This window comes from Tursiops truncatus, chromosome 16 (genome assembly GCF_011762595.2).
Source record: "Tursiops truncatus isolate mTurTru1 chromosome 16, mTurTru1.mat.Y, whole genome shotgun sequence".
Classification (NCBI taxonomy): domain Eukaryota; kingdom Metazoa; phylum Chordata; class Mammalia; order Artiodactyla; family Delphinidae; genus Tursiops; species Tursiops truncatus.
Window position 1 is genome coordinate 75,517,557 of NC_047049.1, and position 17,853 is coordinate 75,535,409.

At 41.3% G+C, this 17,853-nt stretch overlaps 1 protein-coding gene across 1 annotated transcript in view; it reads right to left on the reverse strand.

The window, feature by feature from the left end:
- RYR2 (ryanodine receptor 2) overlaps positions 1-17,853 on the reverse strand; it is a 510,050-nt gene that overhangs the window by 275,084 nt on the left and 217,113 nt on the right. The window contains exons 26-27 of the mRNA XM_073793696.1: positions 6,533-6,692; positions 2,921-3,068 (exon numbers count right to left, since the gene is read on the reverse strand). Coding sequence (XP_073649797.1) covers positions 2,921-3,068; positions 6,533-6,692 — 308 coding nt within the window. The remainder of the gene's footprint in view (positions 1-2,920; positions 3,069-6,532; positions 6,693-17,853) is intronic.

Sequence of the window (17,853 nt, forward strand, 5' to 3'; positions counted from 1 at the left end):
CGCAACTAAGACCCGACACAGCCAAAATAAATAAATAAATACATAAAATAAAATAACAAACAAAAACAGTATGTTGAGCAAAAGAAGTTAGATAAAAAATATAGTCATTACTGTTGGTGGGAATGTAAACTGATACAGCCACTATGGAGAACAGTATGGAAGTTCCTTAGAAAACTAACAACAGAACTACCATATGACCCAGCAATCCCACTACTGGGCATATAGCCTGAGAAAACCATAATTCAAAAAGATACATGTACCCCAATGTTCACTGCAGCACTATTTACAATAGCCAGGACACAGAAGCAACCTAAATGTCCATCGACAGATGAATGGCTAAAGAAGATGTGGTATATATATACAATGGAATATTACTCAGCTATAAAAAGGAATGAAATTGAGTCATTTGTAGTGATGCGGGTGAACCTAGAGTCTGTCATACAGAGTGAAGTCAGTCAGAAAGAGAAAAACAAATACCGTATATTAATGCATATATACGGAATCTAGAAAAATGGTACTGATGAACCAAGTGACAGGGCAGGAATAAAGACTCAGACGAAGAGAACATACTTGTGGACACGGTGGGTGAGGGAGGGGAAGGGGAAGCTGAGACGAAGTGAGAGAGTAGCATTGACATGTATACACTACCAAGTGTAAAATAGCTAGCTAGTGGGAAGCAGCTGCATAGCACAGGGAGATCAGCTTGGTGCTTTGTGACCACCTAGAGGGGTGGGGTAGGGAGGGTGGGAGGGAGACGCAAGAGGGAGGGGATATGGGGATATATGTATACATATAGCTGATTCACTTTGTTGTACAGGAGAAACTAACACAACACTGTAAAGCAATTATACTCCAATAAAGATTTTTTAAAAATATATAGTGGGGCTTCCCTGGTGGCGCAGTGGTTGGGAGTCCGCCTGCCGAAGCAGGGGACGCGGGTTCGTGCCCCGGTCCGGGAGAATCCCACATGCCGCAGAGCGTCTGGGCCCGTGAGCCATGGCCGCTAAGCCTGCGCGTCCGGAGCCTGTGCTCCGCAATGGGAGAGGCCACAGCAGTGAGAGGCCCGCGTACCGCAAAAAAATAAAAAATACAGGGCTTCCCTGGTGGCGCAGTGGTTGAGAGTCCGCCTGCCGATGCAGGGGACACGGGTTCGTGCCCCAGTCCGGGAAGATCCCGCATGCCACGGAGCGGCTAGGCCCGTGAGCCATGGCCGCTGAGTCTGCGCGTCCGGAGCCTGTGCTCCGCAACGGGAGAGGCCACAACGGTGAGAGGCCCACGTACCGAAAAAAAAAAAAAAAAAAAAAAAAAAAAAAAAAAAATATATATATATATATATGTATAGTGATTACATTTATGCAGAGTATAAGAAGAGGCAAAATTAATCTGTGATGATAGAATTTAGAAAGTGGTTACTTTTCGGGGGCAGAGGGAACTTTCTGTGATGAAGAAAATGGTCCCAATGTTCGTTTGGGTGGTGGTTTCTCTCGTGTATACAACTGTCAAAATTTACCAAATTGAACTGAAGATCTGTGCATTCTATTATATAAATATTATACCTCATTTTAAAAACATTTTAAAAAGAACCATTCACGTTGAGGGCTTATTCTGTACCAGACAGCTGTAGAACTCTTCCCAATTGTTGTGTCTTGACTTGGCAGGGTTTTATTGTTTATCCATCCCAGGGGCCATGTGGACTGCACACCCTTTAAGGCAGGGATATTTTCTGTATCTTGCATATCTAGCAGTATCTGCTTCCTAATAAGATCTACCAAGTATTTGTTGCTGTAAAGCGGACTTCAAGATACGTTACATTGTAAGAAGTTACATTATGATTATGAACATTATTGTTATTAAATGGGTATCTAATTTTATTTGTAGCAAATATAAGGATTCAGTAACTACAGTGAACTGTCCAGATGCTAACTACATACTGACTCAACTCAAAGGACTGACATCTGGGGCTGGGATCCTGCCTCTACCATTTAGTAAATGGGAAGACACGGAAGTATCTGAATTTGTTTCCTTATCTGTAAAATGAGCATAGTACACAGACCATCCTCATAGAGTTACTGTGAGGATTAAACAATAATTGCAAAGGTCTTCTAAACACTTGTTACACATGATAAGCACTATATAAATATTACCTATCATTACTATTTAAGATTGAATTCCTATACACAGATACTACACTGAAAATATTAGTCATTAGAGAATATCTGACATAGATTTTTAAAACTTTCTATCAAAAAATACAGGCACTACAATGAAACACACAGAGCTCATGTCATTTTTGGCAACTTGAAAATATGGATATTAACACCAACTCAAAGTACAGGAGCAAAGGATTAAGGAGTTAACCATCTTAAACCATATTCTTAAAAGGTATTATTCAAAGGAAATACGTTCTTCATAGACCCTTTAAAAATCCATTTATTCAACACATATTTATTGAGTGCCTATTCTAGAGTGTTTTCCTTAAAGCAAAATATTGCACTAATTAATTACTATGGCCTATATGTAAGAGTCTAAACAATGAAGGTTTAGAAAACACTAGCTCCCACTATAGGTTTACTCCCATAAACAACTAAAACTAGCTCTTCTGAAGCAGAGCTGGTGGGGTAGGTGGGAGTGAGGGGCAGTATCAGAATCACGGAGCTAACTGCTCCCTCAGACTCTTCGGGAAGGTAAACCCACTTCTTCCCCCTGCGGAATCAGTGCGGTCCGGAGCCACTCTGCTGAAAGAGGAGCTAATCCTCCAAGTGTCCTTCAGGACAAAAAATGCTCTCAACTCCTGGCCTAAATTACATACTTCGACTGAAGGAGTCTATCTTGCACTCCCCCTTTTTATTCATGCATTTGGCTTTAAAGAACTTACTATGTGATTTTGCAACAAGAGGAGAAGAAAGCGAAATGAAAATACCATGATCTTGATCGGGCGCCTCCAGGGTGTAGCCATACCCCAGCAGCGTGCGCACGGCCTCACGGAGGCTGTCCTTGTTGGATTTCTTAGTCCGGTCATCTAGAAGGGCATAGGGAACCAGGCGAGGGTTTCTTCTGTTCTTTACATCCTACAGGAAGGCAAAAAAGGTGCGTGATCATCAAAGAGTGACCAACAGCATTTGGCAATGAGACAGCCACCAAATACATCAAAATATAAAGCATATGAAGGTAGATACTGTGCTTTCTACCTTCCCTTTGTCTTCCCAGGCTGCAGGAGTTACTGAAATACTATCAGTATGAAAGATGTAATCAAGTGAGTAACTGCATCAATTTAAATAGGCCCTCTCCATGAGAAGAAAACGTAAAAATAACAGCAGTAACAAAAGCCAACTTGAAGGATCTCAGTAATCATCTTCCATCTGCCCTGGTCACAAGGCAATGGGCTAACTTAAGAGAACCTACCATTTCCTTGCCAAGTTGACTGACAGGTCTTTGTTACAAGAAGAGCCTAATTATTACCGGACATCTGATTTTTGAGCCAAAGGACAACACCAGGCTGCTGTGCCTTCTTCAGAGAAAACTCAGTGCATGGGCGGCCATCCCATGACCTCAAATAGCTTGGAAAATATGCATTAAGTTGATTCCATCAACTGGGGAAACCAGGTAATGCCAGGAATACTGAAATAGCTACAAACCTCACAATTCGTATTTTACAAAAGAGGCCCCAAGTTTCAAACGTGATTAAAATGGTGTTGACCAAGCAAGAAGACAGGCTACCTTACGACCTTGGAAAAGGATACCTAATTTGCGAGTAAGTACAAAACTTAATCTCATGGGAGGTGGAGATGCCTCCCATGGGCTGCGAGTCTTTAGGGCTCTAACATTTAAGAAGTTACTTCTTTCCACTCACTCACTGCTGCAGGTTTTCTCCAACTTTCCATATTTTAGGAGGCATACTCGATTCTCAATTTACCTTAGCATGAAGAAGAACTAAGAGGCTGTGGATATTCCCAAACCTTCTCCAAAAAAAAAAAAAACAAACATGGTGTGTGGTGGACAGGGTTTGTTATCGCTGGGGAAGAGCAAAGAAAACTGTTTCCTAATTTCTTCTTCCCCCTCTCTAGCAAATCTGTAGTAAATACCTCATCCTGACTACACGACCATCTACTGACACCTGGTGTCCAAATCATCTGGGTTGCTTGATGGGGAACCCCACACCGAAGCCACCCCCAAACACACAAGCAGCGTAAACAGAGTGCTTGCACTGCCAGTGCAGCTTCAAGACACATTACCCAGCACCCCTCCCTTTCAACACTGGCTGCTGCCCCGCAACTTTTCGTGTAGAGAAATTAAGAGGCCTCCGATGAACCACACTCTCTGGAAACGGTGTCCTGGGAATGTGATTGTGAAAAGGAGCTGCCCTGGGGTTTCCACGTACACAAGTGCTTGAAATCAGGTGTGCCGGAGAGGCAGAGAAGAGGGACCTCAAGCAAATGCCTGCTCGCAAGGAGTTTACGACCTAGTTGTGAACCAGACTATGTTAAGGAGAGGGTGATGAAAAATTAAAGACACCGCTCCTTCAGACAACCCAGCAAATGTGTGCTCTGTCAGTGGGGAATGGGGTGGAGGGATGGAGTGGGAAGTGGGGGAGGGGACGGAGAAACGGTTCCAAGGACAGCTTTGGCCAGACCAGACAGAACCCTGCGTTTTTATGAGGAGGACCCTCATGCACGAGGAAGAGGCAGACAGCGGGGGTTCTGGTTTGTCCCACAGAGTCGTGCGGGCTGCAAAGCAAGTAAGCGCTCCTTTGGCAGAGATCAAATGTGACCCCTTATCCCCCTGTGGTATATGGTTCAGGTTCATACACACACACACACACACACTATGCTCAAGTGGACTGAGTACTGACAATCTCATCAGTTACAACCAGTTTAATTCAATATAAAAACAGCTTATTTTATGAAGTAAATCAAGGCTATCTGAGTTTTCTTTAGCCTTGCAAATGACAAAAGTCACCGGTTAAGAAGAATTTTGGAAACATACTTTTCAAACCAACAGGTAGCCTTTATCCTGAACCATGGCCTAAGCTTATAAGTAATAATCCAGTTTATTCCTAAAAATGTCTAAGTAAAGGCACTGCCCACCATGAGCTGGCAAGGATCACTGTGATAAGCAAGAGAAGAATTTGGGCTCTGGAGTCAAAAGGCTTGATTCCAACCTGTTTCTGCCATCTGGGAGCGCTGGACAAATTGTTCTCAAGCTCCCTGTACATCATATGTGAATTGGCAATAAAAACCGTTCATCCTTCATGGAACCGTCGCAAGAGTTAAAGAAGAAAATAGATGTAAAACTCGAGGCATAGTGACTCTGGCATCTTACAATAACAGCAAACTATTCTATACGATTTGTTAGGTGAAATGCACTGCTGTAGCCTTTCTTATACGTAAGTTATATAATGAAGTTTAAAAATTCAGTGAGGAGGAAAACAGTGGCACAGAGAACATTAATTTAAGTAGCTTTCCCAAGGTCACACAGTCACTAAGAGGCAAGGTTAGATTTGCCCTGCTTTGCCGTCTCAATACAGACCCAATGACTGCTAGTTCTTCCTGTGAGTGCAACCATTAATAGAAATCCATGATTCTGAAATCCAGAAAACTCGGAAAAGTCGGTTTTATACTAAGTTTAACAAAAACTCTGTTGGTGACAAAAATGATCTGAATTGATGCAAGGCTGTGGATAATCTTTACTTACCCCTCTTGGTATCATCAGCCTACATTGCTGAACAAAGAATAATTTATATATAGTCTGCTGCCCTGCTGAGGGCACTGTGTAACATGATCAATGTATCACCATTCTGAAAACCAAGAAATAGCTGGATTCTGAAATTCACCTGGTCCCAAGGGTGTTAAATAAGGAATTGTGGGACTTCCCTAGTGGCGCAGTGGTTAAGAATCCGCCTGCCAATGCAAGGGACACGGGTTCGAGCCCTGGTCCGGGAAGATCCCACATGCTGCGGAGCAACTAAGCCCGTGCGCCGCAACTACCGAGCCTGCGCGCCACAACTACTGAGCCCGCGTGTAACAACTACTGAAGCCCATGGGCCTAGAGCCCATGCTCCGCAACAAGAGAAGCCACTGCAATGAGAAGCCCGTGCACCGCAACAAAGAGTAGACCCTGCTCGCTGCAACTAGAGAAAGCCCGCACGCAGCAACGAAGACCCAACGCAGCCAAAAATAAATAAATAAATACACAAACAAATAAGGAACTGTGGACCTCTTCTATTATTAGTTTATCTCGAACTTCTCGTATTTCAAAAGCTTCTCCTAAAATACAATCTCAGAGAGAGAAACGCCACAAAACCACGTTATAAATCACTGGTCTGGTAATATTCACTGTGCCCCTCATGATAACAACAAGACTTGGGGTGGCCTGACTTCTTGAATCAGGCGTTTCTGTACATATGTACATTAAAGATATCTATATGATGTGAGTTTTACAATGGTCATTACTTAATCTCTCCTGTTACAAATTATACTAATTCCTACTTGAGTCAATCTCAGAGTACGTGCTGTAGAGCTAAATTCCCACGTACCTGTTGGATGCCATAGGTCCAGCCCTGCCGGATTCGATCTCGGGCCCACACGTTATGAGCATTTTCCGCCAACTTGTCCACCATCGCTTCCTGAGATGGGGTGAGCTTGATAAAGCTCAGGTCCATCGGGGCAGGCTTGTATCCACTTGTCAGCTGGTAACTACAAAGCAAAGCCAAAGAAATATATAATGGGCCTGTCCAGAAAAGGCAAGGTTGAAAAATCCCTATAACAGCCTGTTAAGTCCAATTGTTCCTAATTCTTATTGTTCCATAAACCACAGTGGTGACCAGTGGTAATGTGTCCAGCAAGCCTGAGCCCCTTTCACTTAAGCTAAAAACTCATCTGGTGCAAAGGCCTCATGAACTTTATGTTTTCATTTTCACACCAATAAAACAGAAACGAGGCAACACCTGTCTCTCAAAGTTGAGAAGGACTTATCTTTGTTTGTGTTCCAAACAGCTGATGCTTTTTTTTACAGGATAAATCAAAGTATCGGTAATTAAAACATCTGATAAATTTCTCTTCCTGTTAAGTCCTCATTTTTCTTCAACATTTACATGTCATATTAAAGTAATATTTATTTCATCAATCTGCACATGCTTTCAGATACTAGCTATTCATTATTCTACAGGGGAAGTTTAATGCATTTATACATTATTTCCCTACTGCTATTCCTAGTTACATAATTTAGGAAGCCTCATGATAAGACAGACACTAGGAAATACCAGGCATATAATCATCTAAAATATGATTAAGGCCTGGATTTTAGGGAACTCATACCAGAGACTATTTCCACACTCTGAGCCGGAGAGGAAAAGTATTAAAATAAGTGTAAGTTTTAACCTTTTGGGAGAAATATAAAATTGAAAATAAAAGGTTTTCAACAGACATATTAGGGCAATAGGACTGCTCTGCTACAAACACACACACACACACACACACACACACACACACAGAGCTGTCTCATCTATTTAACTAGAGAGACTGGCACAAAGTCTGTTGTACAGTTGCTTCTCTTTCATTCTCTGTCATTGTTGTGTCCCCTACAATCAACTATGCTTTGAGGTCAGGATCTGCTTCTGATCCATTTTTCTAATTGTCATTATACTTAAAAGAGTACCTGGCAGAGAGCAGCCTTTCAGTCTACAGTTTTTGAAAGAATTAACTTTATTTACAGAATGAATATAAAGAGATATCCATCTTCATCTCAAAGATTCTCCTTTGGTGCAAACAAAGTAAAGAAAATTCACCAGATAAGCTAAGTTTAAGAAATTATCAGAGCATGAGAAAATGGTCTTTAAGAAACTATACATAATCTTTCTTCTTCTAATTATTCTGGGCTATGGCTAGCCTGATTACAAGGTAAGCTCCTTAACAGCAGGGAGCTGAACTGCTTTGCTCCTAGAATAGTGCCTGATACGTGGTAGATATTCAATAAAAATTTGTTAAAGGAATCCATGTATGACAGCAATAAATAATTTAAGGTTGAGTAAAGTTGCCTTCACCTTAAATACTCCTACTTCATTATAAGGCATCTTCTATTTTATAAATGATTTATCTACAGGCAAAAGTTTTAGAGAACATTTTGTTTGATTTAAATAGATCAGACTGGCCCGGCAAGTGCAAAAATTTTGGCTAATTACCACCTTATGTCACTTCATTTACATCCACGAGCTAAATTTATTGACATGAAATTTTGTTCTGTTTTAAATCAGAACTCTGTGTGTTTGGGTAATTAACAATATTTTTTCTTTGTTTTTCTATAAAGAAGCCACATGGGATTTCTGTAATCACTCACACAAGTCACTGTATTTTATAGGATTCTGATGTTTAAATGGACAAATCTGTCAACTGTAAGCACAGCCTATATACAAGTTCTCACTCAGAAAATAATTTCTTCAAGAAAGAGCTCTCAATGCATTTCAAATGCACCAAGAGGTAATCAAGCCATCATCGTCTAATTTCCAAGTTTAACATTATTTGCTAGAAGCAGGGTTGGGGGTAATGATAAAGAATTTGGTCTTTTGCATACACCTGGCCAGTAAGCAAATGAAAAGATGCTCAACATCATTAAGTATTAGAGAAATGCAAATCAAAACTACACCTCATACCGGTCAGAATGGCCATCATTAAAAAGTCTACAAATAACCAATGTTGGAGAGAATGTGGAGAAAAGGGAACCCTCCTATATATTGTTGGTGGGAATATAAATTGGTACACTCACTATGGAAAACAGTATGGAGGTTCCTCAGAAAACTAAAAACAGAATTACCATATGATCCAGCAATCCCACTCCAGACATATACCTGGACAAAACTGTAATGCAAAAAGATACATGCAACCCTTTGTTCATAGCAGCACTGTTCACAATAGCCAAAACATGGAGACAACCTAAGTGCCCATCGACAGATGAATGGATAAAGAAGATGTGGTACATATATACAATGGAACACTACTCAGCCATAAAAAAATGAAATAATGCCATCTGCAGCAACATGGATGCAACTAGAGATTATCATACTAAGTGAAGTAAGTCAGAAAGAGAAAGACAAATACCATGTGATATCACTTATATGTGGAATCTAAAATATGGCACAAATGAACCTACTTACGAAAACAGAAACAGAATCGTGGACACAGAGAACAGACTGTGGTTGCCAAGGGGGAGGCGGGTAGGGAGAGGGAGGGTTGGGAGTTTTTGGTTAATAGATGTAAACGATTATATACAGAATAGATAAACAAGGTCCTACTGTATAGCACAGAGAACTACACGCAATATCCTGAGTCACTTTGCTGTACAGCAGAGATTGGCAGGACATCATAAATCAACTACATTTCAATTGGGGAAAAAAACCCAACAACTTGGTCTTTTGTACTCTCCCATCTTCCCACCTGTATTTCTCACCTTCCTCTTGACTTTCCCCACAATAACCCAGCACACGGTAGCATAACAGTACACAATTCTCTTTTTTCTCTCATTTTCCAGTGGTCCTAATTCCTCCTACCTGTCGCAGAGGATACACATACGGTCAAGTTCGGAAGCTAATCTATGAATAGTTGACTAGAGCCTATGCTACCTCAGTGAGGGATATATGCCCTCTAAAAGAGGAAAGATCCTTCCCCTGCAACCCATTCTAATGGTAGACTTGCCAGCCATGTCTTACATGGCATGGGGAGGAATTTTTGAGGGTTATTTTCTATAAAAAATTATAGATAAGTTTTACTAATCTATAGTAGAACTACACATTCTACTATATGTCTGTAGTATATATATATGTATATATGATAATATTGGCATAAGCATTTCTCTTTATTTTCTAAATTTTCCTCTTCCTATACAGAATATCTACTAATGTTGCTTCAATTTGTGATCACAAGGAAAACCTACGGAGACACATTTGCATCTGTTGATTTGAAATAACACAATAATTAGTTCACACTCATTTTCAGATGTAGACTACGATTCAGTTTACTTGCTTTTCTTCATAGTCCTGTGCAAGAAAGAATTTAAAGTGGTTCTTTTAAATGGTCAATAGTCCCATCCAAATTAAAGTTACTAATTCCCATTTCACCTGAACCTTATTTCCACACTGTTTCACTTCATATTCTATAGTAAAAACACAAATATCTTTGAAATTAATAGACTTCAACCTCCGTAGGTTGATAAAAATGATGACATCATGAATGCTTTAACCAGTGGCATCAATGAGGATTTACAAGACCATTTTTCTTTATGTGAGACATGACAAAGTATCAAATCATTATACCAAAATGAGATTTTTAAAAAGCGCATAAATGTACTTCAGCAAATAATGTCCATTTCATCTCATTAATACAAGTTAATTAGGTACATAAAGATCAACTAACTACTAATATAAATTATTTTCTTTTTGTGATTGAAAACGAACAAAGAACAAAGCTTTTGAATAAAATGTGACTGATGTGAATCTTGGAAGCTAAATGGTTCCAAGTAAAGCTTCAGATTGATTTCCAGAGATTTAAAAGTCATAAAGGAAAGACTGCTGCAACAATTCTTGGGAAGTAGAATTCTGTAGGCCAAATAATAGAGAAAAGGTATGTCATCAGTAATTACATTAATACAAAATATGTATAGCTCATATTAAAGACACCTATGTATTACAGTCGACCTTCTCAAGCTTTCTGGGAAAATTCTGCCACAATCAGCTAATAGATCTCTTTCTTCTGCCATCTATTTCCCTAGTAGGTGTAGTTTTTTACTTCCCTTACTTTAATATGCAAAGTTGCAGTGCTAACAATCATTTTGTAAATTTAGGTTATGAGGAATATATATGGTATTAAACAAACACATTCAATACGTTCATTTCCAAAACATCAACGTTCTTTTGTAGTTATTAGCTCTTAGTTTTATTTTGATGTGGTATATAATGCAATAATTTTTTTTTTTTTTTTTTTTTTTTTTTTTTTTTGCGGTACGCGGGCCTCTCACTGTTGTGGCCTCTCCCGTTGCGGAGCACAGGCTCAGGACGTGCAGGCTCAGCGGCCATAGCTCACGGGCCCAGCCGCTCCGCGTCATGTGGGATCCTCCCGGACCGGGGCACGAACCCGTGTCCCCTGCGTCGGCAGGCAGACTCTCAACCACTGCGCCACCAGGGAAGCCCAATAATGCAATAATATTTTAAAAGTGAGATTAACAAATGACATAAACTCTCTGGGCGTCAGTTTTCTTACAGTAAAATTTCTTTTTAAATACGTCTTTGCCTGAAAAAAAAGAAAGCCCTCCTGGCAAACTGCCAGTTTCGTTTGCATCCAATTACCAAAGCTGTAAACAAAAAGTTGATAATCCTTGGCCCTACTGAGGAACTGCCATGTGAAGCAGCAATTCAGTTTTGTGCTTCATTCCCACCTGACCCACATTTTTTTCTAAGCAGGAATTCTAAATGAGCCTTTGAAAAAGGTGTTCGGTAGAATATCACTTAAGGGCCAATTTAAGTGGTGCAACAAAAATGTGGCAGAATACCCAAAACACTAAGGAACGAGCCTTTTCTTTTTTTCCAGCCTCTCTCACCTCTCGAGCTTACTTGTTGAGTATGAATCAGGTTAAATGAAGCTTGGAAGTCATTACGTTGTGAAAGATGCACGGTAAACATGAAAAGATTATGTCCAAGTTCAGTGGATGTTAGCTGTAAATTTCAAAACCAAATCAGCGCTTCAAGTACCTTGGAACAAATGGGGAAAATCTCAGATGACTGCACACCAGAGACATTAAGAACAAGTTCTGCTGGAAGCACATCTATCAAAAATGAATACTGCGCTGACATTCTCACAGAAAGGAGATAGCGAATATTCAAAAACCCTTCTCCAGAAAACAAGTACAGGAGAATAATTTCAGTGTGGAAATTAGAAGGGAAAAGGGCAGGGATCTATTTCTTCTACTACATTTCTTGGTTTTGTTTTTAAATAAATGTGTAATATGATGATATGCCCTGTGTGTCCCCCACCACTAATTCCTTGTTTAACCCAAGGCCTTCCTGTACCTCACAGCCTGTTTGAAACAAAACCAAGAGAGGATCATTTCAAGAGAGACAAAAAAAAAAGCCATTCTTGGCTTTTGGATTTTTAAAATAGGCTTTGAAAATTCACTGCAGAGACAACAGTCTTTAGAGAAAGGCCTTCTGATATTAAAAGCTCTACTTATGGATACCAAAAGCGCAAGGCCCTGATGTGTCGGAACATAAAAGGAGACCAGATAAAGAGTCCAGTCTGTCCAGCCCCAGACAGGCTGAATGTTCCAGAGCCTGGAGGAGAGGAGAGCTGGAGGGAAGCCAGGGCTCTCCATCCCCCTGCCCAGATGGAGACCAGACAGATCCAGAGCTGAGGGGAACTTCTGTCTTGCTTACCAGATTGGACCCAGGAGAATGGCCAAGTTCCAAAATCTCCCACACCTCAACCCTTGTGCAGCACAGTTTCAGGAAAACAGATCTGGCAACAAACCAAGTGTAGGCTGTCAGGCAACCTTCCCTCCTCCCTCCACCAAGACACTGCAGTCCCCAAGTTGCCAGAGAGAGCATTCCCAGGTTTCCAGCCTCCTCTTAAAGAGGCATGAGTGAAGCTAAAAGCAGAGCAAGGACCTGGAGGACTCAAAAAGAGATGCGGAGGGTCCCAGCGTGTGGTCCAAAGATCAGGCAGGAAAACACGCATCCCATAATGAGGCAGGAGATAGATGGGCCCCAGGCCGAGCAGCTGGAATCTGTCCCCTGTGGACAGGTACTCCAAGATGAAGACAAGAGAAGGAGGATAGTCAGGGGACCTGAGCCCTGCCCAGATAAAAACGTAGAGAGACCACATTTTCCTCATTCTCGAAGCCAAGGAGGCCTTCTCAACTACACATGCACGGCAAGGCTCCTCAGAGATCAAAAAGGGAGGGCGCGCCACCCCATGGTAGGTGATGTCAACATACCCATAGGCCTCTTCGCTAGAATCCATGTTGGCTAAGAGACGCACGCGCACACACAGGGGAGGACCCTGAGTTGAACCAAATACAGACTCAGAACCAGGCAAAGCAAGATGATTGGCCACAGCAAACCCGGAAGAAATGTCCCATATAAGTGATTCAAACTACCACGGGGGCACGACTCTTTGTCTGCGTCTGCCCGTGGGAGTCTATTCACACGTACCCTTTTTCCTCCTAATAAACATTTTACCTGTTTCACTACTTTCCATCTCTTTGAGGGAATTCATTTCTACAAAGCTGATGGGCCAGGGGCCTTGTCACTGACCGCTGGTCTAGTGGTTAGGATTCAGCGCTCACTGCCACAGCCCGACTTCAGTCTCTGGCCAGGAATCGAAATCCTGCTTCGAGCTGCTGCAGGCTGAGGCCACCCGAGATCCGCAAGATGCCAGCAGAGACGAATGAAGACAACTAACAAAGACTTCATTTGGCCAAACTTGAGTCAGGCTCCTCTGAGCCCTCTTTCTGGCCTCTGACCTTGGGCTCTGTCCTTGTTCTGCTTCGTCCAGTTTCAGCAAGAATCCTGCTAGGTCAAGTTAATGGAAATCCCCCACCTGTGACCTCTGACCCCACTCTTCATCCCCCGCCTTTGATATCCTATCACTCTGGTCTGCCTTCAGCAAGAACCCTATCAAGTTGGTTTTACCAGAATCCCCCTTTTCCTTAATGCTTCCTCTTAGTAATTTTCCATCCACTGTCCCCCACTCTGGTCCTGAGCTACAAATCCCCGCTTGTTCTTGCTGTATGTGAATACTGAGGTCTCTCTTCCACTATTGCAACAGTTCTGGAATAAAATTTGCGTTTATGGCTTTAACTTCTGTCTGGCTCTAGTTTTCTTTGATATAATTCAGCCCCTGACAGCAAACTCAAAACAGAATGCCCAACGATCCAACGTCCCCTCCCCATCAGGCGAGTGTCCAAAACAGACGTATAGCCCTGGGAGTAAGATGGGGGGGTACACCTTGAATTCAAACTTAACAAATATTCATTCTGTAGTTGAATATTTCAGGCCCTGTTCTAGGAACTAATAGCACTGAATAACATGGACAAACAATCTGTATCTTTATAGAAATTACGTTTAGATGAGGAATCAGGCAATAAACAAAATAAACATAAAATAATAGTATGTCAGAGGATATAAGTGTCGTGAGGAAAAATTAAGTAGAAAAGGAAGCATGAGAGGAAGTACAATTTAAAATAGGGTGCAATTTTAAAGAGGTAGAGAAAGACAGCTTGGAGAAGATGCCCTTTGAATCAAAACTTAAAGGTGAGAATAAACACAGAAAACAGTGATTTTAATGGAGTTTGTACTGAACAGACAGGGATTAGGTTTCCACTATCAAGCTGTATCTGGCTGCAAGGCCCATTGGGTTTAAATATGAAATTAAGTCCGACGAGAGCAAATGAAGAACCTTACATATGAGCACATTTTAAAATTTGTGGTCTGTGGAATTTACTCGCTACACATAAAAAGCGTATATAAATATTTTTTTTCTTCACAATCACAGTGTTCATCCTCACAGGAAAAAATCCAGCTGCATTTGTAACACTATTTTTCATTTAGGTAAATATTTACATACACTGAATTTTGTGCACGTGTTTGTGTCTATATGCACAGTATAAATATGGGTCGCACATTTGGTATCCCTCTAAGCATTCATTTCCGAAAGCCATTTTAAATTCACATATACATATAAGCATTGAGAATATCATTCTTAACCTTCTATCTGCCCCAATATGCTTGAAAGATACCACTTCCCATCACTACAGTGGCTACACAGCATGAGGGGGAAGGAAGTGGTGCAGGAGCGAGGGAATTTAGCACTAGTCTTAAATACCTCTCAAAGGATTCGAACATGCTCTTCCACAATTCAACACTACCTCTTACTTCCCAGCGATACACACAAGCAACCAGTTCCTGACCTATGTTTTGGTTCAACAGCAGAGAAGTGCTAACAGAAAGTCTGAATAAAAGGCATTGGTATTCAGACAAGAATTTTACTTTCATTTAAACCTTTACATTTAAAAAAAAAATCTCAGCTACTCAGGGATATGAGATACTAGGAACCACAAGCTCTGGGACTGGATTCTTTTTCAGTTGCATTCTTCTTTATTCCCGTAGCAACTGGCCTCTGCTCATCAAACTCTGCAGTGGGTCAAGAGCTTAATTTTACAAGTGTGGGAAGGTTTATGAATTTAAGAACAGACAGTTATGTGCTGTACCATTCAGCTGCCTGCTGGTGTGTTTAGAGGAGGAAGAGGGAGAAAGGGAGAACTGAGCTACAATCAATCACATATTTTTTAAAAGTCTTTAAGGATTTTAAGTGAAATGATCTGTATTATCAGGGAAAAAAAAAAAAAAAACACCTAACTCAGATTGCCTATTTTCAAATAGGGAATGTAGCACATCATTCTAATTACAGTTGGAGTCTACACGTATCCTTAAATCTGAAATGGGTCTCTTGTAGGCAGCATACAGTTGGGTCTTGTGTTTTAATCCACCTAACCACTCCATACCTTTCGAATGGCGAATTCAATCCATTCACATTTAGAGTAATTATTGATATGTAAGGGCACACTAATGCCATCTTATTAATGGCTCTCTGGTTGCTTTGTATTTCCATTGTTTCTTTCTCCTTCTATGTCTACTTCCGTAAATTGATTATTTTCCATGTTGGTGTGTTGTTTTCCCTTTCTCTGTCTTTGGGAATCCATTCTATATGGACTTTTGTCTCGTGGTAACTTTGTAAATTACATTAAAAATCGTACAGATAAAACAATCCATTTTAGGCTTCTCAGCTGTCGCAACTCATCTGTGAAAGCCTGTGAAGGCTCCATCTTATATTACTTGTATTACTGATATTACAACTGATATTACTGATGTTACAACTTACCTCTTTTTATGTTGTACATTCATTAATGATTTATAGTAGCTATAGTTCTTTTTACTACTCTTTGCCTTTAACTTTTAAACTATAGTTGAGTGGGTAACACACCCCCCTAACATGGAGTTACAACTCTCTGAGTCAAACTGCCTGTGTTTCTCCATCTCCAGTGTATTGTATACTTTCGTATGTTGTCCTGTTGCTGAGAAGCATCTTTTCATTCCAGCTGGAAGAACTCCTTTCAGCATTTCTTGCAAGGCAGGTCTACTGGCGGTGAACCCCCTCAGCTTTTGTCTGGGAAAGCCTTTATTTCTCCTTCTTATCTGAAAGGTAACTTTGTTGCGTACACTATTCTTGGCTGGCAATTTTAATCTTTCAACACTTTGAATATGTCATTCTACCCTCTCCTGGCCTGTAGAGTTTCTGCTGAGAAATCAGCTGACAGCCTAAAGGGGTTCCTCTGTGCCTTACTTTCTTTTTTCCCCTGATGTGCTTTAAGATAATTTCTTTATCACTGATTTTTTAAAATTAATTTATTTATGTATTTATTTATTTAGGGCTGCACTGGGTCTTCATTGTTGCACACGGGCTTTCCTTAGTTGCGTCGAGCGGGGGCTGCTCTTCGTTGCAGTGTGTGGGCTTCTCACTGCGGTGGCCTCTCCTGTTGCAGAGCACGGGCTCTAGGCATGCAGGCCCAGTAGTTGTGGCTCGAAGGCTCAGTAGTTGTGGCGCCCAGGCTTAGTTGCTCCACGGCATGTGGGATCTTCCCAGACCAGGGCTCGAACCCGTGTCCCCTGCATTGGCAGGCGGGTTCCCAACCACTGTGCCACCAGAGAAGCCCTATCACTGATTTTTGACAGTTTCATTACAATGTGTCTTGGAGGAAGTCTTTTTACATTGAGATAATAGGGTGTTCTTTTAGCTTTATGGAGTTGTACGTCTAAGTCTGTCCCCAGGCCTGGGAAGTTCTCAACTATTATTTCTTTAAACAAAGTCCCTGCCCCCTTCTCCCTCTCCTCTCCTTCTGGAGCCCAATTATTCAGATATTTGTTTTTCTGATAGAATCTGATAGCTCTTATAGGCTTTCATCACTCTTTTAAATCTTAGTTTCACGTCCTCTTCTAATTGTATTATTTCTAGATTCCTATCCTCCAAGTCATTCACTCTTTCTTCTACATGGTCTGCTCTGCTACACATGTTCTGTGTTACACTCCTCATCTCATTCGTTGAATACTTTAGTTCCAGTATTTCTGTTTGGCTCTTTTTATAATTTCATTCTCTTTGTTAGAGTACTCCTTCCATTCATTAATTTTATTTATGATTTCACTAAATTGCCTTTCTGAGTTTTCCTGTGGCTCGCTGAATTTCTCAATACTATTTTGAATTCTTTATCAGTTAGATCGCAATATTCCACGCCACTGAGCTCAGCTGCTGGAGACTTACCATCGTCTTTTTGCGATGCCATATTCCCTTGACTTTTCCATATTGGTTGTAGTCATGTGTTTCTGCTTTTTGCATCTGAAGTAGCAGAAAGCACCTTAACTGAGCTTTCATGTCTTTTCTGGTTCTTATAACTCACCAGGCTGGCTATCAGAAGCCTCTCTTTTGTTTTCCAGGAGGCGGCGCTGTAGCTCAAGCTTGTGGTTTCTCCCTTGCCCATCCACATGCTCTGTCTACTGGAGCTCACTCTCCTTGACCAGAAGTGTGCACAGGGAGCTGGCAGCAGAGTGGGAGGGAGGTGTGGGTTTGGCACTTGGTGAGTTAGGGGTGCCCACAGTCCTGGGAGGGAGATCCCGGGAGTGGCACTCCCAAAGGCATGTGGGTAGACTTTCTGCTGAGTGCAGTCCCTTTAAGGCCATTTGAAATTCTTATCTACTTCTATTTCAAAGTCCTCCCAGCCCCTAGCTGCAAGCTCCCACCTTAGCACTCCAGGTGCCAGTGGAGA